Source organism: Mytilus galloprovincialis, chromosome 9 (genome assembly GCF_965363235.1).
Source record: "Mytilus galloprovincialis chromosome 9, xbMytGall1.hap1.1, whole genome shotgun sequence".
NCBI classification, from domain to species: Eukaryota; Metazoa; Mollusca; class Bivalvia; order Mytilida; family Mytilidae; genus Mytilus; species Mytilus galloprovincialis.
In genome coordinates this window covers 83,703,823-83,727,148 of record NC_134846.1, presented here as the reverse complement: position 1 = coordinate 83,727,148, position 23,326 = coordinate 83,703,823, and the positions used below count along the sequence as shown (strand labels likewise).

General features: G+C 32.5%; 1 protein-coding gene across 2 annotated transcripts in view; it reads left to right on the top strand.

The window, feature by feature from the left end:
* LOC143046175 (tolloid-like protein 2) overlaps positions 1-23,326 on the top strand; it is a 44,122-nt gene that overhangs the window by 5,686 nt on the left and 15,110 nt on the right. For both annotated transcript variants that reach the window (XM_076219219.1, XM_076219218.1), the window contains exons 2-9: positions 6,662-6,923; positions 10,754-11,134; positions 12,098-12,276; positions 13,207-13,440; positions 14,569-14,778; positions 16,106-16,219; positions 19,102-19,247; positions 19,657-19,852. In XM_076219219.1, the coding sequence (XP_076075334.1) occupies positions 6,662-6,923; positions 10,754-11,134; positions 12,098-12,276; positions 13,207-13,440; positions 14,569-14,778; positions 16,106-16,219; positions 19,102-19,247; positions 19,657-19,852 (1,722 nt within the window). The remainder of the gene's footprint in view (positions 1-6,661; positions 6,924-10,753; positions 11,135-12,097; positions 12,277-13,206; positions 13,441-14,568; positions 14,779-16,105; positions 16,220-19,101; positions 19,248-19,656; positions 19,853-23,326) is intronic.

Here is a 23,326-nt window from a genome sequence, read left to right as displayed (position 1 = left end):
GCTATGAAGTTATACCTATTATGTGATCGATGCCAACGACCCCGATGTTAAAGACGGCACCAGACACCAAGTTTTCTTTTACCTTGAACGAATAAAATTAGATGACTGTTTTACATTATACTGTCCTGTAGCAATTCTGATTACGATATTCTAATCATGAATTTATCATGTCTAAATAGTAATGTACCTATGTTTCCATTGAGTAAATTTGCCTTGTCTAAATAAAGGCAACAGTAGTATACCGCTGTTCAAAACTCATAAATCCATGGACAAAAAACAAAATCGGGGTAACAAACTAAAACCGAGGGAAACGCATTAAATATAAGAGGAGAACAACGACACAACACTAAAATGTAACACACACAGAAACGGACCAAGCATCAGACAAAATCCCACGAGAATAACACATATAACATCAAAACCAAATACATGAATTTGGGATAGACAAGTACCGTGACACGTCTTATCGCAATGTGAAATTACACTAAAAAATAAGAGAAAACAAATGACGCAACGTTAAAATGTAACACACACAGAAACGAACAATAATATAACAATGGCCATATTCCTGACTTGGTACAGGACATTTTTAAAGGAAAAAATGGTGGGTTGAACCTGGTTTTGTGGCATGCCAAACCTCGCACTTTAATGGCTATGTTAAATATAACATTGAAATGACAACATAATTTTACAGGACTACAATACAAATAAATAGGAGAACGTATTAGACAAAGAAACACATGATTAATGGATAACAAAAAACATCAGGTTTAAAATTCAATACGTCAAAAACGCGCCTTGTCCACACAAGACTCACCAGTGACGCCCAGATATAAAAGATCGAAAGTGAAAAAAACGGGTACAAAGTTGTACAGCACTGAAGATCAAAAGTTGAAAAAGGTTGTGTCAAATACGGCTAAACAGTTATGTACCTATGTTTCCGTTGATTAAATTTGCCTTGTCTAAATAGTAATGTACCTATGTTTCCATTGAGTAAATTTGCCTTGTTTGATTAGTAATGTACCTATGTTTCCATTGAGTAAATTTACCTCGTCTATATAGTAATGCACCTATGTTTCCATTGAGTAAATTTGCCTTGTTTGAATAGTAATGCACCTATGTTTCCGTTGAGTAAATTTGCCTCGTCTATATAGTAATGCACCTATGTTTCCGTTGAGTAAATTTTCCTTGTCTAAATAGTAATGCACCTATGTTTCCATTGAGTAAATTTACAATTGAGTAAATTTGCCTTGTCTAAATAGTAATGTACCGATGTTTCTGTTGAGTAAATTTGCCATTGAGTAAATTTGCCGCGTCTATATAGTAATGCACCTATGTTTCCATTGAGTAAATTTGCCTAGTTTGAATAGTAATGCACCTATGTTTCCGTTGAGTAAATTTGCCTCGTCTATATAGTAATGCACCTATGTTTCCGTTGAGTAAATTTGCCTCGTCTAAATAATAATGCACCTATGTTTCCGTTGAGTAAATTTGCCTCGTCTAAATAGTAATGTACCTATGTTTCCATTGAGTAAATTTGCCTCGTCTAAATAGTAATGTACCTATGTTTCCATTGAGTAAATTTACCTCGTCTATATAGTAATGCACCTATGTTTCCGTTGAGTAAATTTTCCTTGTCTAAATAGTAATGCACCTATGTTTCCATTGAGTAAATTTGCCTTGTCTAAATAGTAATGTACCGATGTTTCTGTTGAGTAAATTTGCCATTGAGCAAATTTGCCTTGTCTGTATAGTAATGCACCTATGTTTCCATTGAGTAAATTTGCCTTGTTTGAATAGTAATGCACCTATGTTTCCGTTGAGTAAATTTGCCTCGTCTAAATAGTAATGCACCTATGTTTCCGTTGAGTAAATTTGCCTCGTCTAAATAGTAATGTACCTATGTTTCCATTGAGTAAATTTACCTCGTCTATATAGTAATGCACCTATGTTTCCGTTGAGTAAATTTTCCTTGTCTAAATAGTAATGCACCTATGTTTCCATTGAGTAAATTTGCCATTGAGTAAATGTGCCTTGTCTAAATAGTAAGGTACCGATGTTTCTGTTGAGTAAATTTGCCATTGAGTAAATTTGCCGCGTCTATATAGTAATGTACCTATGTTTCCATTGAGTAAATTTTCCTTTTCTGAATAGTAATGTACCTATGTTTCCATTTAGTAAATTTGCCATTGAGTAAATTTGCCTTGTCTAAATAGTAATGTACCGATGTTTCTGTTGAGTAAATTTGCCGCGTCTATAAAGTAATGCACCTATGTTTCCATTGAGTAAATTTGCCTTGTTTGAATAGTAATGCACCTATGTTTCCGTTGAGTAAATTTTCCTTGTCTAAATAGTAATGCACCTATGTTTCCATTGAGTAAATTTGCCTTGTCTAAATAGTAATGTACCGATGTTTCTGTTGAGTAAATTTGCCATTGAGTAAATTTGCCGCGTCTATATAGTAATGTACCTATGTTTCCATTGAGTAAATTTTCCTTGTCTGACTAGTAATGTACCTATGTTTCCATTGAGTAAATTGTCCTTGTCTGAATAGTAATGTACCTATGTTTCCATTGAGTAAATTTGCCATTGAGTAAATTTGCCTTGTCTAAATAGTAATGTACCGATGTTTCTGTTGAGTAAATTTGCCATTGAGTAAATTTGCCGCGTCTATATAGTAATGCACCTATGTTTCCATTGAGTAAATTTGCCTAGTTTGAATAGTAATGCACCTATGTTTCCGTTGAGTAAATTTGCCTCGTCTATATAGTAATGCACCTATGTTTCCGTTGAGTAAATTTGCCTGTCTAAATAATAATGCACCTATGTTTTCGTTGAGTAAATTTGCTTCGTCTAAATAGTAATGTACCTATGTTTCCATTGAGTAAATTTGCCTCGTCTAAATAGTAATGTAGCTATGTTTCCATTGAGTAAATTTACCTCGTCTATATAGTAATGCACCTATGTTTCCGTTGAGTAAATTTTCCTTGTCTAAATAGTAATGCACCTATGTTTCCATTGATTAAATTTGCCATTGAGTAAATTTGCCTTGTCTATATAGTAATGCACCTATGTTTCCGTTGAGTAAATTTTCCTTGTCTAAATAGTAATGCACCTATGTTTCCATTGATTAAATTTGCCATTGAGTAAATTTGCCTTGTCTAAATAGTAATGTACCGATGTTTCCATTGAGTAAATTTACCTCGTCTATATAGTAATATACCTATGTTTCCATTGAGTAAATTTTCCTTGTGTGAATAGTAATGTAGCTATGTTTCCATTGAGTAAATTTGCCATTGAGTAAATTTGCCTTGTCTAAATAGTAACGTACCGATGTTTCTGTTGAGTAAATTTGCCGCGTCTATATAGTAATGCATCTATGTTTCCATTGAGTAAATTTGCCTTGTTTGAATAGTAATGCACCTATGTTTCCGTTGAGTAAATTTGCCTCGTCTAAATAGTAATGCACCTATGTTTCCGTTGAGTAAATGTTCCTTGTTTAAATAGTAATGTACCTATGTTTCCATTGAGTAAATTTGCCATTGAGTAAATTTGCCTTGTCTAAATAGTATTGTACCGATGTTTCCGTTGAGTAAATTTGCTTTGTCTAAATAGTAATGCACCTTTGTTTCCGACGAATTTATGATCAGTACACTCAGTAAATTGATAAACGGAATAAGTCACGGACGGGATCAGTTTCAGTCACTATTCAATGCCGTTCAGTGATTTATATTAAATCATTACGTGCAATGATAGGTCATGTCGATAACTAACGATAATCAATGATAGGTCATGTCGATACCTAACGATTTCAATGATATCTCATGTCGATAATTATTTTCAATGATAGGTCAAGTCGATAACTAACGATATTCAGTGATAGGTCATGTCGATAACTAACGATGTTCAATGATATCTCATGTCGATAATTATATTCAATGATAGGTAATGTCGATAACTAACGGTATTCAATGATAGGTCATGTCAATAACTACCGATATTCAATGATAGGTCATGTCGATAACTAATTTTTGTCAACGACATCGCATGTCGATAACTAACGATGTTCAATGACAGGTAATGTCGATACCTAACGGTGTTTAATGATAGATGTTAAATTATTACGTTCAATGATAGGTCATGTGTTCAATGATAAGTAAAAAGTAATGCTGTTTGAAGATAGGTTACATCGTATGTCGTTCAATGCTAGGTCATAAATCATAAAATTAAAAGGTAAGTCATAAATTATGACGTCCAATGAAAAGCTATAACTAACGATGTTCAATGATAAAACATACTGAGAACTCATGCCGTTCAACGATCGGTCATTACTAATGACGTTCAATCATAGGTTATAACTAATGACGTTCAATCATAGATCATAACTAATGACGTTCAATGATAGTTCAAGAATAGGTCATAACTAATGACGTGCAATGATAGGTCATTCATAACTAATGACGTTCAATTATAGGTCATAACTAATGACGTTTAATGATAGGTCATAACTAATGACGTTCAAGGATAGTTCAAGGATAGGTCATAACTAATGACGTGCAATGATAGGTCATAACTAATGACGTTCAATCATAGTCATAACTAATGACGTTCAAAGATAGTTCAAGGATAGGTCATAACTATTAACGTGCAATGATAGGTCATAACTAATGACGTTCAAAGATAGTTCAAGGATAGGTCATAATTAATGACGTTTAATGATAGGTTATAACTGATGACGTTCAAGAATAGTTCAAGTATAGGTCATAACTAATGACGTGCAATGATAGATCATACCTAATGACATTCAAGGATAGTTCAAAGATAGGTCATAACTAATGACGTTCAAGGATAGTTCAATGATAGGTCATAACTAATGACGTTCAATGATAGTTCAATGATAGGTCATAACTAATGACGTGCAATGATAGGTCATAACTAATGACGTTCAATCATAGTCATAACTAATGACGTTCAAAGATAGTTAAAGGATAGGTCATAATTAATGACGTTTAATGATAGGTTATAACTGATGACGTTCAAGAATAGTTCAAGTATAACTAATGACGTGCAATGATAGGTCATACCTAATGACATTCAAGGATAGTTCAAAGATAGGTCATAACTAATGACGTTCAAGGATAGTTCAATGATAGGTCATAACTAATGACGTGCAATGATAGGTCATAACTTATGACGTGCAAGGATAGGTCATAACTAATGACATGCAATGATAGTTCAAGGATAGGTAATAACTAATGACGAGCAATGATAGTTCAAGGATAGATCATAACTAATGACGTGCAATGATAGTTCAAGGATAGGTAATAACTAATGACGAGCAATGATAGTTCAAGGATAGGTAATAACTAATGACGAGCAATGATAGTTTAAGGATAGGTAATAACTAATGACGAGCAATGATAGTTCAAGGATAGATCATAACTAATGACGTGCAATGATAGTTCAAGGATAGATCATAACTAATGACGTGCAATGATAGTTCGAGGATAGATCATAACTAATGACGTGCAATGATAGTTCAAGGATAGATCATAACTAATGACGTGCAATGATAGTTCAAGGATAGGTAATAACTAATGACGAGCAATGATAGTTCAAGGATAGGTAATAACTAATGACGAGCAATGATAGTTTAAGGATAGGTAATAACTAATGACGAGCAATGATAGTTCAAGGATAGATCATAACTAATGACGTGCAATGATAGTTCGAGGATAGATCATAACTAATGACGTGCAATGATAGTTCGAGGATAGATCATAACTAATGACGAGCAATGATAGTTCAAGGATAGGTAATAACTAATGACGAGCAATGATAGTTTAAGGATAGGTAATAACTAATGACGAGCAATGATAGTTCGAGGATAGATCATAACTAATGACGTGCAATGATAGTTCGAGGATAGATCATAACTAATGACGTGCAATGATAGTTCGAGGATAGATCATAACTAATGACGTGCAATGATAGTTCAAGGATAGAACATAACTAATGACGTGCAATGATAGTTCAAGGATAGGTAATAACTAATGACGTGCAATGATAGTTCAAGGATAGGTAATAACTAATGACGTGCAATGATAGTTCAAGGATAGGTCATAACTAATGACGTGCAATGATAGTTCAAGGATAGGTCATAACTAATGACGTGCAATGATAGTTCGAGGATAGATAATAACTAATGACGTGCAATGATAGTTCAATCATATGACATAACTAATGACGTGCAAAGATAGGTCATAACTAATGACGTTAAACATTGGTCAAAACTTATGACGTTCAATGATAAGCCACACATAACCACGTTCAAAGAGATCATAGGTCATATGGATAATTTAACTAATGACGTTAAAAATATGTCATAACAAAAAAGTCAAAATGCGATCAATGATGGCCTTTTCAAATCTGTTGGGCATTGTAGGCCTCTTTCTTCTTTTTTTTAACTTCCATTCTCGCATCGTATATGAGCTGGTGCTAAGTGTCATGTTGAACTTGCAGTGCTATTTTTTCGTGTTGTAATTTTGAAAGAATTAAAAACAAAGATTTTTTTCTTTACTATTGACTTTGTGGCATGAATATATTATAAACTGTGTTTCGCCTTCATTATAAAACGCATTTCAATTGTATTTATTTTCAGTGGCATACAGTGGTGATATAGCATTGACAGACACTGACCTCAAATATACAAAAAATAAATACATAAAGGGAGGTAATAAGGAAGATCCTTTACACGAGTTGCAAATAGAAGATCGACGACCAGAACGTTTAGAACCAGTTGATACAGACTTATATGAAAATAATGAAAGTACATTTAAACAAAATACTAAAAAAAATATAAGGAAACAAAAAAGACTAAATAGAAAATTAAAAAGGCGAAGACGTAGGAGAAAGTGTAATAAGTGAGTATTGTTTGTTATTTTACTTAAAACTTATATAATAATTTGTGTTCAACGTTGCTATCAATAGCAATAGTAGAAAGTATATGCTTTCTTAAGAGACAAAAATCTGAAATAAATAATTGAAATATATTAATGAAAAGAACAGTTTGATTATTTACCAGCTGACTAACCATGTCATGATAAATTATTAACGTTTATTATTACTCAGGTATATTAAATAATGTAACGGATTTTTTACAATTACGTAAACTGATGATTTCATACATTTAATCTGCGTAAAGAATTATTAATGTGCAACATCCGTTACGCTGGTGAAAATGGATTCACAGTGCCAGGGTGATCTGGAGTTCGGTAGTTAGATTATTAACAAATGGAATGTCTTACGAATTTAGTCGTTGAAGATATATGACGTCAATTGGCCACCAACATATTATCAAAATCTTGAATAAATAAATTTATTTTGGCAATTGCTCATTTGAACTTTAGTGCATCTGTTTGCTTCTCAAATATAACACTGTCGCAGGTGATTCCATTCTGATGAATTCAGATAGACGTCATGTGTTTATTCTATGTAAGTGGTAGAAGATGTAACCGATATTACAGAGCCTCGTTCTGATATCATCTATATATCCTTTACATTACATGACAAACACTGTAACAATACATACTCATATACCTATCGAATATATAATTATGAACTTGTTGCATCACAAGAGAGTTGTAAGTCTGCTTCTGTTGGGTTATTTTCTACTCGCCTACTGCGAATGTGGTAGGATACGACACACGGATTCTTAACCGGTGACATTGACGCTAGTTATTTGTACAAAATGTTGTACTTAGCTTAACATTTCAGAATTCTGAAGCTAGCAGATGTGGACATCCCTTTCAAAAATATCTATGCCATATCACAGATACTATATTAATAAATAAGGCAAATACATTTAGTGTTTAGACCTATGTACAGGACGTACATGCAGATGCGTCTTATAACTTTCATCTGACCTTGACCTCATTTTCATGGTTCATTGCTTAACAATATTTGAGCTATAGAATGATCATTAGGTGCAAGTGTCTGTCCGACAGTATTCGTCTGACCTTGAAATTAGAATTCGAACTTCTCCTGAAATATGACATATCTCTATTTGGGTATGATTTCGCTGTATTGTACTGTATGTGTTACCTCTGAATTATGAAGATAATTAAGATACATCGTGTAATAGCTTAGTTTTCTCAATAGAGACACATTTGCTTTATAGATACATGCAGGTATACACCATGATAAAAATCCCACAGATTACTTTCAAAATTTTATTTTCCCTTACCTCTGAAAGGGTCATTAAATTTGTTTTATATTCTAAAATCTGTCTTTAGATAAGAAGGTTTATCTTGTACTTCCGATGCATTGCCAGCTATTTAGAACGGAAATAACCATGTTAGTTTTCTGTTTAATTTACTTATCAGTTTATCTATTTGGTACATCAATGGATACTAAGTTAATTCTTAAATCCATTCAGTTGCGCACGTATATTTTCTCAGTGCTTTAAGACTTTGCATTGTACACATTTTACTGTCCATAGTCTTTTTTATTATACGACCCCAAAATTTGTTTGGGATCGTATAATGGTATGATGTCGCCGTCTGTGTCGTCCGACACATTGGTTTCCGGATAATAACTTTAGTATAAGTGAATAGATCTTTATGATTTTTTTTCAGAAGGTTTAAAACCACAAAGGGAAGGTTGGGATCGATTTTGGGGATGATGGTCCCAACCGTTTGGGGCCCAAAAGGGGCCAAAAACATGCATTTTTCTAGTTTCCAAACAATCAAGACAATAACTTGTGTTTAAGTGTATGGATCTCTCTGAAATTGTACTACAAGGTTCAATACTACAAAGGAAAGCATGGGATTTAGTTTCAGGGTTATTGCTCTAAGGGGGTTTCAAAAAGTTGGTGGGGGGGGGGGTGTTAACCATTTTTTTAAGGGATTCCTTTTTTTTCAAAATTCCAAATTTTGAGAAGTTTTAAGAAGAAATCTTCAATTGCACAGTTTTGTGCAATAGATTTGTTAGATCTTTGACCACATTAATTTTGTGACAAAAAGCTATATTATGTCAAAAAGTTGATCACAATCCAAATTCAGACAGTATCAAGCTTGAATATTGTGACAAAATCTGCCCAAACTGTTCAAAGTTCATCCACTGGGGTCGTATAAAGTTGTGCCCTGCGGAGCACCTGGTTACTTATTTTATTGATGACCGAAAATAACAAAAGGTCAACAAAAATCATAGGTCATAATATCAGACAAAACCATGGACCAAAAAAACGGATTATCGTCTCAAAACACCACACCGCACAGAAAACTAAAGACAGAGCAAAAGGAAAGCCATTATAACCATATTAGGATAATCCGACTCTGTTCTACTTGTGGGTACTCCTCGCGTCGGTAATGGTAAGTAAAAGTTGAGTGTTCAATCGGATTCGGGGATGTCTAACTCGAGGATGTAGCTTTTATCGGCTTCTGACGTCGCTGACCTTGAAGTCATAAAACTTTCGAGTATTTTTTATTTTGTACTCATACTCAATCAATGGATATTACTTGTTCAGTCATCGCGTGTTTTATTATTATTATCTAGGTCTATTCCTGAAGTAATCCTATTGTGTGCTCTGTTAATATGGTTTATTTTGAAACATACTTTTACGGGTCAAGTATATTTATATTTATCATCTTATCTATAATTTCTAAATGTCCGTATGGATAACTGTGCGTCGAGTATGACGCTTTATTTAACATTGTGTTAACCACACAGTAAGGTCAATTTTATCAAATGCCTTATTTCGGTTGTTTTCGATTAATTCACTAGTGCCATCTTTGACAAAGACAAAAACAATTCTTCTGATTGACAAAATAGTTAATCAATCGAATACAAGACATTTTTTTCAAACCTTTTATTTTCCTAGTAACCTATACTATAATTCTGTATTGATAATTAACGTTCAAGTAGGTTTGTGTTTAGATTATTGACACAACAAAAACAATATACGTATAATGGATGATAATCATCGATACAGTGCTAATTGATGGTCTTAAAGAAAACTCCAATCAAACCAATATCTGTTCACGCTTACTGGAATGTCGGCTTTAAATAGCCAGACCGAACAATTAACATACTAGCACAAAAGCAATAACCACGAAATCATTTTCATCTATCACTCACATAAACAAAATTGTTAAAGCAGTCGCGGATATAAATGTTTACGGATTTGATTGATTAAAACAATACAAACAGATTATGGTGCTGTTTTGGGACAGACGGAATTTTAGAGAAATACAGTTAATGGATTTTCAGTGAAGAAGACTTAATGTGAATTCCTAACATTTGTCGTCTGTTGAGATTCTATCACAGATGGGAAGAAGTATGTCTAGTAATGATTTGACACATCATGCTTAGTACGGATGCTTCACAAAACTAATTATTTTAATCCATTTTTTTTTACTTTGAAAACAACTCTACCATTGATCAGAAACATATAATATGTCTCTGTATTCATTGAGGTTTTCAGTTCTCTCGGGCATATTTGATACCTTTGGTATCTGTAGCGTTTTATTCCGGTATAGCTATTTTGTTTGGTTGCCTTTTTAATTTTTTTATTTTATGCTGGTCTTACAATACATACATTTTCATTTTTTTCTTAATCTTCGACCACTTATAAGATTGCACATGAAGCACATATTCGGTGAAATAAAATAAAACTGCATTCGATGGTCCTCTTTTGTCTCGGTATAATTAAAAAAAACTTCCATCTCCTAAATGTTGATTTCTGTTTTTATAGGAATAAATTATGCAGGAAATCTATGAAGAAAAATCATCAAAAGAAACGAAGAACAAAAAAACAACGAAAACAGAGGAGAAAGCATATAAAGCAACACTTGTTTAATAATGTAAATATAACTGATACTTCAGACTTCAGCTCAACAACACGGGTACGCAGGTCTTTGTTGTCATCACGGATACGCCGAGCGGCCACAGCGAGACCTGAAAGACTTTGGGACTTCGGAATCATTCCATATGAAATTGAAACAAACTTTAGTGGTCAACATAAAGCCTTGTTTAAATTAGCCATGAGACATTGGGAAAATTACACATGCTTGTCTTTCATAGAAAAACAACCAGAACATACCAATTATATTGTGTTTACAGAGAAACCCTGTGGGTATGTATAGGTTGTTATCTTACTAATATCTTCTGTAGTTTGATAACAAGACTAAAAACACAAGTAAAACCATGATAAAGAAAAATATTGAAATTTAATACTTGTTTTGAGGCTGAAAGGCTATATTTAAATGTATACAACTACCGATGGATGTGAATTAAATCAGTTGTATCAATATAACTATACAAAATAGGGTTTACTGTTAATTTGATATCAACATACTAAAGCACAAAAGCGAACACCGGCTTAGGGTGTTTACACGTTTGTTTTTACTTTCATCGAACAGATTCCGATATTTGTACAATTACAAATCAGTTTAATATAACCTAATATCTATTAGATATATAAATGGTGCTACTAGAGAGGAAATGATAATGTATCATAGTATTACAAGACTATAACTCATACTAACACGTCTAAACAGATTATAGACAAATATTTTTCATTGAAGAAGAGAACTGTAAGCTGCTTCTTGAAACTTAATCATAACCAATCATTAAAGTCGACATAGGGTGTGTAAGAGAGGCGAAAGATACCAAAGGGGCATTCAAATTCATAAGTCGAAAATATACTGATATCGCCATGGCTGACCTATTTCTGACTTGATACAGGCATTTTTTTTGTTTAAAAAATGGTGGAGTAAAACTGGTTTTAAAGCTTGCTAAACCTCTCACTTGTATGACAGTCGCATCAAATTCCATTATATTAACAATGATGTTTCTAGTTGGGTCTCACTCTATACAAGATCCGTATGCACTTTATCTTATTTTACAAATAAGTAGGTTAATTTCAACTTTTTGGGTCAAAACATCCAGTCATCTGTGCTTCCCTCGTACAAAAACCTCTTCCCAAATCTAGAACAAAATTGTTTCGTTGAAAGTCTACACCTGATATGAATTAAACCTTATAGATGTTTTCTTATAGCAGTAAGAGTATTTTTTAAATAGTTGTTGTTTTTACAAGGTGTTGCTCTTTTGTTGGCAAGAGAGGCAATGGAGAACAAGCCATTTCTATAGGTAAAAACTGTGATAAGTTTGGAATAGTAGTTCATGAATTAGGACATGTTATTGGATTCTGGCATGAGCACACTAGGCCTGACAGAGATGACCACGTGGAAATTATTACCAAAAATATTATGCCCGGTAAGTACGAGATTGTACTTTAATATGAAAATAAGAAGATGTGGTATAAATGTCATTGAGACAACTACACACCAGAAACCAACCGACACACATATAGGCAACTTGTGAAGATTTTTAATTCAAATTATTCCAAACTATTACTAAGTTATAGCGATTTAGCTGATGAAATAGGGTTTGGTAAATATGCTATCATAAAATGACGAGTTGCATTTAAAACAAAAAATGGTGAAATGTTTATAGCAATTTGATAGTTTTGTTAATCTTATCTCTGTTTTGTTTTTTTTTATTTTTGCATTTCAAGGTTGCTTTTTCTAAAGAAAATGTTGAATTAACGCCTATCTGATAAAGATAACTTTTTTGTTTCATATAAAAATGTAGGATAACACTGTTCCTAGATGATATGTTTAGGTAATTAGTCATCAGAAAACATGCTGTAAAATAAATTGTATCTCAGTATGTTGTTTTGTCTATGATTTTCCATGTGTACTCCTTGACTCTGACAGATATTGTGCAATAGGTTTTTGCAGCTTAATACATTCTTTACAGTAAAACGTTCGTTCTGTTTGATAAAAGCAGCTGCAATAGATTGATTATCAACGCAAATCAAATGGTTACAAGAAAAAACAAAACGTATATGTTTCAAAGGTTGCTGTTAAGATGAGGTTGTGTTATGTAGGGATTGACGAACAGGGTGCAAAGAACTAAGAAATAATTTTGTGAAACCAACAAATAAAATATGGCATGCCAAAAAATTACAATAACGTACCAATTGTTCTGCACTAGATACACACTTCGACAGTCAATGTTTCTACAGTGATGCTTGTGACCAATTAATTTGAAAATTCAAAGTTCATCAAAAATATGAAAAGTTGTATACATAGTCTTTTTGAATATCATTATAAAATTTGTATATTTTTCGCTTTTTATTAGGACAAGAGTACAATTTTGACAAACAACCCGAGAGTGAGGTTAACTCCCTTGGAATGGAGTATGACTATGGTAGTATTATGCACTATGCTCGAAATACCTTTGCGCGTGCTACATACGTGGATACCATACTACCTCGTAAAAAACAAGAAATGATAATCAGACCAACGATAGGACAACGAGTAAAACTGAGTACAGGAGATATCGCTCAAGCCAACGCACTCTACAGATGTCCAAGTAGGTTTTTATATGAAAAGATAAAATATCATCGCTAAGTTTTTTTGTATAGTATCTTTTTATTTCCTACGATTTCCTTCTATCAAAGGCAACAATAAGAAGATTTTAAGAAAAATTGTGGGTTCATTCTAAAAATGAGACTAAAACTACCATTATTCAACACAGAATTGTAGCAAAGTTTGTAGTACATGTATAAATGTTATAAATAACTTTTTGTTTATGTCAGTGGTGCTATCATTTGATAAGCAGATAATCTTTGCAACAAGAACAGAACTATTTCCTTGTAGTGTTATCAGAACATAGAAATGTACAAATCAATCATTCATTAGTAATGGCTGCTATTTCCTACAACTAGCATCCCATTTATCATATAGTTCATTCATTAACACAAGAAAGTGCAATTGTTTATATGCCAGACAATACACATTATCACCAGACTGCACCATGCACTTCCGTAATTACATAGATATTATGATAAAACACACCTGGTACCCTTCATAATTTATAGCTATTTGTCTTCATTAGAACTCTATTATTCAAGCTACAATAACTATTATTAAGTCATTTATATGACACACTTGTAGGATAATAGTTTATGCGTACTTAAACCATCGGATGGGGAGATTGATACAATTATGTGTAAAATGACATTGTGCAATATTAGAAATGTGATTATCTCCGTTTTCAACTGTAACATAGTAACCTTTTTCCCTTCTGTCGTAGGATAAAGTTAGTCGTACCTGTAGTCAATCTTTTAAATTTCGATATTTGCTACCTACATTGTATTTATCAACTTTATTTTGCCTTTTCTTTATACTGACATATCATAAATGAAGAAAGGGGTGAAGCAAATATAAACCTTTTTTTCATTATTTCTATCAAATGTTTTTGTTCGACTTATGATTTTTAAACCCCGACTTGTACTTTTATTTATTGTTTTACATATTTAGTCTACGTATTTGATGCTATTCCTTGCATGTTATTAATATACAGAAATATTGACTCGGATGGGGAGTTCTGTAAGATACATGGGTTAGCTTTGAATAATCATTTGGAAGAAGATTAAGGAACAACATAAACCTTGTGTTAGCTTCAGGAAAAACTGATATTACTGCTTTATATTTTTAGGGTGTGGTAGAACCCTTCAAGAATCCATAGATGAGTTTTCCCATACACCATCCAATGGTAAAGAGGAAATTTGTCAATGGAGGATCTCAGCGACACATGGTGAAAAAATCATCCTGAATATTACTGCCTTAGACATACCAGAAACATCATCATGTGAAACAGATTACTTGGAAGTCAGGGACGGTTATTATGTGAAATCAGAAATCTTAGGTAAATAAAGTCGTAAAAGAGGAACAACAATTATTGTAATAATCATTTAACTGCCTTATGGCTAAAATAAATACTCGTGAAAAACCGAAAGCTTATTCTGATAACGATTTCACATAGATTGCTTCGTATGGCTTTTCAGCAATTTTCTGGTAAATATGTATGTCTATTATCAGTAAAAAAATGAAGAGAGAATCGAAATACTGACAGCTTACACAGAAATACTATTGAAAAATCTTAGAATAAATAATTATTTGGTAAATAGTAAGTACTGATATAAACTGAAAAAAAAGATAGATGTATTCATAAAAGTTGCAGAAGAGATTTATCAGTTTGTACAGCACGGTCCAATTGTCGTAATGAATTTATTTACAACCAGCGGGTTGATGCCACTACTGTTGAAGTTTTTTTATTCCACGAGGGTATACTGTGTTGACATGAATTATCATTGATATGTGCATACTTATAAATTGTTTACAAAACAACATTTTTGAAATACTAAGGGTTATCTGCATCAGGCATAGATTACCTTATAGCTGTATTTGTCAAAACTTTTAGGAATTTTTGGTCTTCAATGTTTTTCAATTTCGTACTTTATTTGGCATTTAACTTTTTTTATTCTAGCGTCACTGATGATTCTTTTGTAGACGAAACGCGCGTCTTGCGCAAATACAAAATTTCAATTCTATTATCTATGATGACGTTTATATATACACATTTATTGCTAAAAGCTAGTGGCATGGCAAAAATGTATGAAACTGCAACATTTTCATGCAAGAGAAAATATTTTTTATCATAGTTGTAATCCATAACGTGTGATTCATTTCTCCCTCTAATTACTACAGGAACACTTGCCATGACTCCTGGTATTAAGGAGATCGTGTACCTTAAAAGATGTTTAGTTAACTAAAATACACAACATACAACTACTAAATTTCCTCTCTTTTTTTTTTATTTTGGCAAGGTATATGAGTGCAAAAATTAAATTCCGAAAATCTCTTTTGACGAATTTTGTTGAAGTTTGCATTGTGAAGCTTTGTGTGATTTGTGTATCAAACAACTTGGTTGAGTGGTGTTTTTAGAGGGAGGGGGGTGGTTGTCGTTCTATCTTAATTTTGTCTTTTCTCGGAAATCCTTACAATCCCACTATTTCAGTCTATTTTATAACTTTCTAAAAGGTCAAAAAAATCCCTTTAAAGACAATTTATTCCTTTCTGGTATCCCTTTAGGAATGTTAATGATTTTATAGGATTTTTCAGAATAAAATTTTAATTTTTTAGTTAGTTTTGATATATCTTGAATAGTGTTTCATTGATGTTCAATTTTGCAGGACGGTACTGTGGAAGTGTGCCACCATCCACACTGATATCAACAGACAGTCGTCTATGGTTGGAGTTCAGATCAAGTAAAGGAGTCGGGAAAGGATTCAATGCGCAGTACGAAGGTATCAAGTTAATAAAGTTGTAAACAAATATCACTTTGAATGAGTAGCTTCTAAAATAAAGATTAAAGATTAAATGTTGTATAAGATGACATTGTTCACTATAAAAGAGGGACGAACGATGCCAGTGGGACAGTCAAACTCATAAATCGAAAATAAACTGATAACGCCATGGCTAAAAATGAAAAAGACAAACAGACAAACAATAGTACATATGACACAACATAGAAAAACTAAAGAATAAGCAACACGAACCCCACCAAAAACTAGGGGTGATATAACTTTCTTGATATTTACTTTTGAATAAAGATTTTAATATGAATAAATGTATGAAATACAAAACTTCATAAAAAGACCACCAACATGTCTGAAAAATATCTAAACACGAAAACTTAATTTTATGAAAAATATCACAGGTATTTGCAGGATAAATCTTTCATTATGTAATAAAGCATGATTTGGTAACCTAGATAAACGTGCTGTGGAATAAATGAGGCAAATGAGAATGCTATAGGTCTTTCCATTGACCATTGTTGAATAAGACCATACCATATTAAACAAAAATACATGTGTGATTGGAACTCATTTATGGAGACTAATAGGTCAAAAGTTGTTTATTCTTTTAAAATTGGTATGTTATATACGCGCGTAGTATGTTTCTATTGTCTTCAAAATTCTGCACTGATACTTGATTTTTTGTTCCATTTGTCGTGCATCTTTTGTATTTATTTCCTGTTTTTTTCTATATAAATTTTCGTGTTCTTATTTCAAGGGTTCCTTCAGTTCTTTTTTTTTTTCTGTTTGATGTTTTTCCCTCAGTTTTGGTTTGTAGCCGGATTTATTTCAGTCAAATCTATTTATAACAATTGAACATCTGTATAGGTGACACGGTAGTTTTTCCTGGCCAATAAGGGATAATGATAGCCTTTTAAGGATTTTCACCACTTTCTAGCACTGCCAAAATTCTACATACACAGTTAACTGAAGTACTTTCCTTATACTTATCAGAAATAAATTTGAATATGTATCATGACCGTTTAATATTTTTGCTATTTTTTAAAACCTAAGGATGTTAGTGCTTCTAGGTCTTTTATCATGCAGTGAATACAAAATTTAAAAAAAATTTCATATATTCATCTCACCTGTATGTAAAATTATTTTATATTTTTCTACACCTGATTCATCCCTAAAGCAGTTTGGGAAAGTATGTTCAATTGATACTGTAATTTGTCCAATCGCAATATTCAGATATATTGACCTAAGTAGGGTACACAAAAGAGCAACTTAAATTCTGGAATGTAAATACCATCGTGCTACCTGTACTATTGCCTTTATTTAGAGGACTTTTTATTATTTTGGTACCTGACTTCGTTCTCATATAGTATATGATGAAAAAGAAACTTATCAACAATATCGCCACTTAAAATTGAATGTTTATCTTATGGTTTTGAACTATTGAATATTAATTCCTATCATACTTACACTTTTATTGGAAAAAAACCAAGATTTTTTTCAGTTTTGAATTAAACTTCATTAGTGTTTCTTAGTTATAAGGAACTGTTATTAAGGAGTTATATTGGGGTGTTTACTTGTATTGATTATCAAATAATGAACTTAACATGTATCCATAACTATTTTACCGGTAAAAATAGAATTCCTGGTGGAACAAGTGTTTAAAAAACTAACTCATTAAATGTATATCAAGATAGAAGTCTGTTGCTGTAATTAGTAACTAATGAAACATACATCATTATGTAAAGATTGAGTTGCTATCCTGTTATCAGTAAAGCGTCGTACTGCTTTGGAGTGCCTCTAGGTATTTTATGTACATTAAAACTCGTCAAAATAATGGAATATTTATTATGCCTTCGATCAATTGAACAACCTTTCCCACTTTCTATTGTATGAACAACTGGGTGATACAGAGTTCTGGTTTGATAAAATGGTTAAGCAGAGTTTGTGGTTTGATAAAGCGTTGATCAGGGAGTTGTGATTACCTCTGGATCATTCATCACAGCTAGTATTGTATTAGTTGTTTTTTACTCTTTCATGGGAACTAAAGGATAATGCATGACTACCCTGTGGTCAGTTTAAACACCAGTCTAAACTTTGCTTTCATTGTTTAAGATTGAACTACAGTACTAAACATGATATACGGGAATTTTTACAACGCAAGACTTTACGTTTCTCGAACAGTTTGGTGAAGCACCAAACATTATAGTTCCAAAACTGAAATAAATCCAAAAAGGAATTAGAGGTAAATGAAGGCAACAGCAGTATACCGCTGTTCGAAAGTCATAAATCGATTAAGAGAAAACAAATCCCGGATACAAACTTAAACCGAATGAAACACATCAACTATGAGAGGAAAACAACGAAACAATAGAAACCCTGCAGCGCAAAAAAACGACAATGCAAAAAAAACAAAAAAATTTTCATCCGATTGGGATTGCACTGTCTTCAATGCAGTGGCTAACTATAAAATCTAATGCCAGATTCGTCTAGTGTTAATATTGCATCAGAAAATTTTGAGTTATAAATGAATCACTGAGAATTGGTAAAATGTATGTTATAAATCATGTTCATACATGCCAACTATCACTATATGCGGTAGATTTCCCCCTTGAAAGCTTCCAAATTAAAATTTTGAAAGAGCAATTGTATCTTCAATTTTAAAACAAAACTATCAATTTAACCAGGGTTTTACCATTGTAAAAGTATGAAGAAGCAAAAAATTAAATTTAAAATCCCCTTTAAAGACTATAAGAGCCGTCTTTCACATTAAACCTCCATGAGTGTTTTACAATGTCGGCAGGCGTGCATTCGAGTACGAATTACCATTGAGTTGTAAAATGGTTAGTATCTAATATGGGTTTTATTTTAAGCTATCTGCGGTGGAGAGATACTGAAAGACCGAGGAACACTAACTAGTCCTAACTATCCCGATGATTATAAACCAAACAAAGAATGTGTGTGGAAAATCACAACAGAAGACGGTTTCTCTGTAGCACTAAAGTTCCAATCTTTTGAAGTAAGCCTATAGAATATATTTTGTTCTCTCGATGTTTATCTTTCAAGATAAAAGTAATTAAGTGGTTACATCAATAAGGCAACATCACAACGACAGAACCACGAAACGATTATTTCGTTTTAATTATAAACAACCTTACTTTGAGGAATGATGTTCATAAATAACAAATGAATTATAATATTACAAACAAAAGAAAGAAAGAATTGCAAAAAAAAGATGAATAAAAGCTAAACCTGTGTCGACATCTTTGTCATTTAGAGAATGGAAACACCGCAGCTTGTTTTACGGGTTTTCATCTTTTCTTGATGTTAATAAAGGGGTATAATTGTAGATAAATTGCAATACAAAAATGTATACTGCTACCTTACTTATTATGATCTTTTATATATGAATCTTTTATTGTTTTCAGATAGAAACACATGACAAATGTGTATATGATTACCTTGAGATCCGTGATGGACATGACGAAAACTCGCCAGAAATCGGACGTTACTGTGGTTACAAAATACCGGAGGATATCAAATCTTCAGGAAATAAACTTTACGTTAAATTTGTGTCTGATGGTTCCGTACAAAAGGCTGGCTTTGCTGCGTCGTTCGTTAAAGGTGAGAAACAAGATATTTTGGTAGATAAACAATTAAAAGAAAAAATAAAACTTCATAAATTTTATGCGTCCGATTGTATTTACTTGATTAACCTTCGTAAGGAACATTGAAATATTTGAAAGCCAAGAACAGATAAGTTACGAAACACGTGAACGGAGTTTAATTTGGTAAAATGGTCCTTTAAATTATAACCAATTGCATATAAGGTTAATTTTGCCTATTTTCGACAATGTATTAATAGACTACCAATATGTTAGTTATACAATTTTACGTTTTACTCGTGAACGTCATCAGATACCAGGTTTGTAATGCAATTGGTCAAACACATGTGTTTTCTTCTGCCATCAGCCATCAGTCATTATGCTTGTCACTTGGTACGGGACATTTTATACAGGCGCGATAGTTTTTGAAAATATTCTAAAGTTCTTGCAAAATGCAATTTAACTAAACATATTACATTAATAATCAAAACCTTAATGATTCATATCCTGAATCAACAGCTAAAGAACAATCCGATCGAAATATACATAGTACATATAAGTTGAATATGCTCATTTATTCAGTTCTGTTCGGCGCCGATAAGTGATCACGCGAATTGTATTACGCCAGGCCTAACTGACACAAAAAGGAAGTTGTGCCAGAATGCAAAAAGTAAAAAAAAAATACCGATTTCTCAGGTAATTTCAAATCGAAAAGTAAAATGGCAAAATCAAAAGCTCAAATACCTGGTGGATTAAACCTGGTTTTATAGCTAGCAAAACCTCCCACTTGTACGTAAGTCGCATAAAATTCCATGATATTGACAACGTTTGAACAAAACAAACAGACATAATAACGATAAGTAAACATGTCAAAAATAAGGGTAAAAGATTGTTTTGAACAAGGATAATGCAAGACTACTATCATCAGCCAACAGATACCAGGCTTATTATTTAGTATGACAAACACGAGTATCGTCTTCAGTTATAACCAATCGAATACCAGGCTTTAAAATAGTACATAAAGCGAAACCACACGTGTCGTCTGCTATAATTTTCATTGTATACCGTTCTTGTAATTTAGTACGCATGTTGTTTGCTATAGTCGTCAGGTATGAGACTAATGATTAGAACGTCATTCGTCTATTATATACATTACATACATATACCATCGTCGTTTGAATAATGTTACCCCGGTTTCAGCTAAGGAACACAAGTTTTGGAAACCAAAATGAACAAATGTCGGTCTTTGATTTAAATTTAGTTTTTTTACCAATCATTTTGAGCGATAACATCTTCAAACCATTCCATTTGCGTATTTACAAAAAGAGATGGTAACACTTCTTTATGAATATGTGTTTCAGTCTTTAGTATGATATAGATGAAACTTTAAGTCGAATCAATAATCTTTTGACGATTTTTATATCACTAGCTCAACAGTTTTAAATTAAACTTCCAATGTGGCAATGTTTATTTACTTTTTTTGGTTTACTTTTTTGTGTTTCATTTGAACTTTTAACACTCGTAAGTAGCAGATTATAATTATTGGAAATATAGCAGTTATTTTGATTGGAATTGGGATTTTGAATTTTAAATATCAATAAGCATGCTATAAGTATATACTCTGGTCTGCTATTGTATATTTTAAATTAGCTTGAAAGGCTGTTAAAGCTATTGGTGAAGACTGCTTACAAAAGAAAACATACGTTTATGTATATTTCTTTCTTTGAAAACCTATTTGTGTAATTTTGATTTTATCGAAAACTAAGAGTATTGATGGGATGTTTTTTTTATCGAAAACTAGGTGTATTGATGGATCTTTTTATCGAAAACTAAGTGTATTGATGGGATCTTTTTATCGAAAACTAAGTGTATTGATGGGATTTTTGGAAAGAAGAATCTTTACTATTAATTTTTTGTTTAACTTTATTGCATGGAATTGACATATAATAAATTTCTCTTTTGCATGTTTATGAATAACTGAATATGTAGAATGTAATCATTTACTTCAATAAAATTTGGAACGGGACTTTTTTACTTTTAGGTAGATGTGTATTGACCAAATGTTGCTATGAATACAACGAGTAATAGAACATTGAAACGATTGATTCATAATAGAGCAACCCGAGTTGACATTGTAATATATTACTCAGTCTGCAGTTTTCTAGTTGGTATCTTCCTGAAAAAAGAATAATATGGTTTATATAATACTGATGCTTATCGTAGGAAGTTTGATGGTGATTATCATGTCCAATCAGTCTCGATGGTCTCGTGTGTTACTTTTGATTCCTTGTCTCTTGTACTTCCTAGACCATTTGATCCTTTATGTTGAATTTCTCACAAAATATTGTTGGGCGAATGATCAGTCAGTGTAATACGTATTTTTGTTTAAGGATTATATCTCCTCTTAATAGTTGTAATGATATAAAAAGTTTAATGACGTATGCTTAATGAATGAACATAATATGTTGCATTCGAAGTGCTTTCCTGAATTTACCTTCAACATCAGGATTGCTCAATCCCAAGATATCCAAGGTTGTTTGAATAGTGGAATACATGAGGAGCTATTCAACCGAAAGAGACATAAAAAATTAATCAAATCCATCTTAAAGTAAACTATATCTGAGGCTATTTGGGCTGTATCGCTTTGAAATTGTTTTAATCATTTTATGTAATGGTGGACATTTGAGTCCTGCTCTCTTGCAAATGAAAACCTCTTTTCAACACTGCAGATAATTCGCTTGACTGTTTTACTGTCACGACAAGAGCCTCTGATTTTTTTTTTAATTTAAGAGGTCATGTGTAACACTTCGGAAGAACTTTTCAAAAATACCAGGCTTATTATACCCCCGCTTTGAAAAAAAGGGGGTATACTGTTTTACCTCTGTCTGTCCATCCATCCATCCATCCGTCAGTCCGTCAGTCCGTCCGTCCCATGAATATTTTCGTCGCATTTTTCTCAGGAACTACTTGACAAGGATTTCTGAAAGGAGTAGGTCCGGTAAGGGCCGATTTTGGCCTCAAATATCAGGTTCATCTAACGCAAGATTTTGGACATTTTTTAAACACTTTATTTCAATTGATTCAATTAGTTTATGTAAACGATTTTAACTGATTTAGTATTTAAAAACGCTCCGATTCAAGCTTAAATATGAAAAATCTATCAAATATGCCCAAAAAGTCACTTTTCAGTTATTTTTTGTCAAAATGGAAGTGGCTGCATCCGTGTCCATCCTCAACCTTTATATATGTTATGTAATATCATCAAATACAACTTACATTTCAATATTATGAATGAACACGAATGCGGCCACTTTCATTTAAGACGGAAATCGTCTAAAATTTAACTAAAATGCTAAAATTGTGAAGATTTCAGTAATTTATAATTACTTAATGATGCTACTACCCGATATATGTGCATTGTATTGTCAAAAACAGCCTATATTTATGTAGTAGAAGCATTCTACTTTCCAGAAAATAGCTAAAAGATTACATT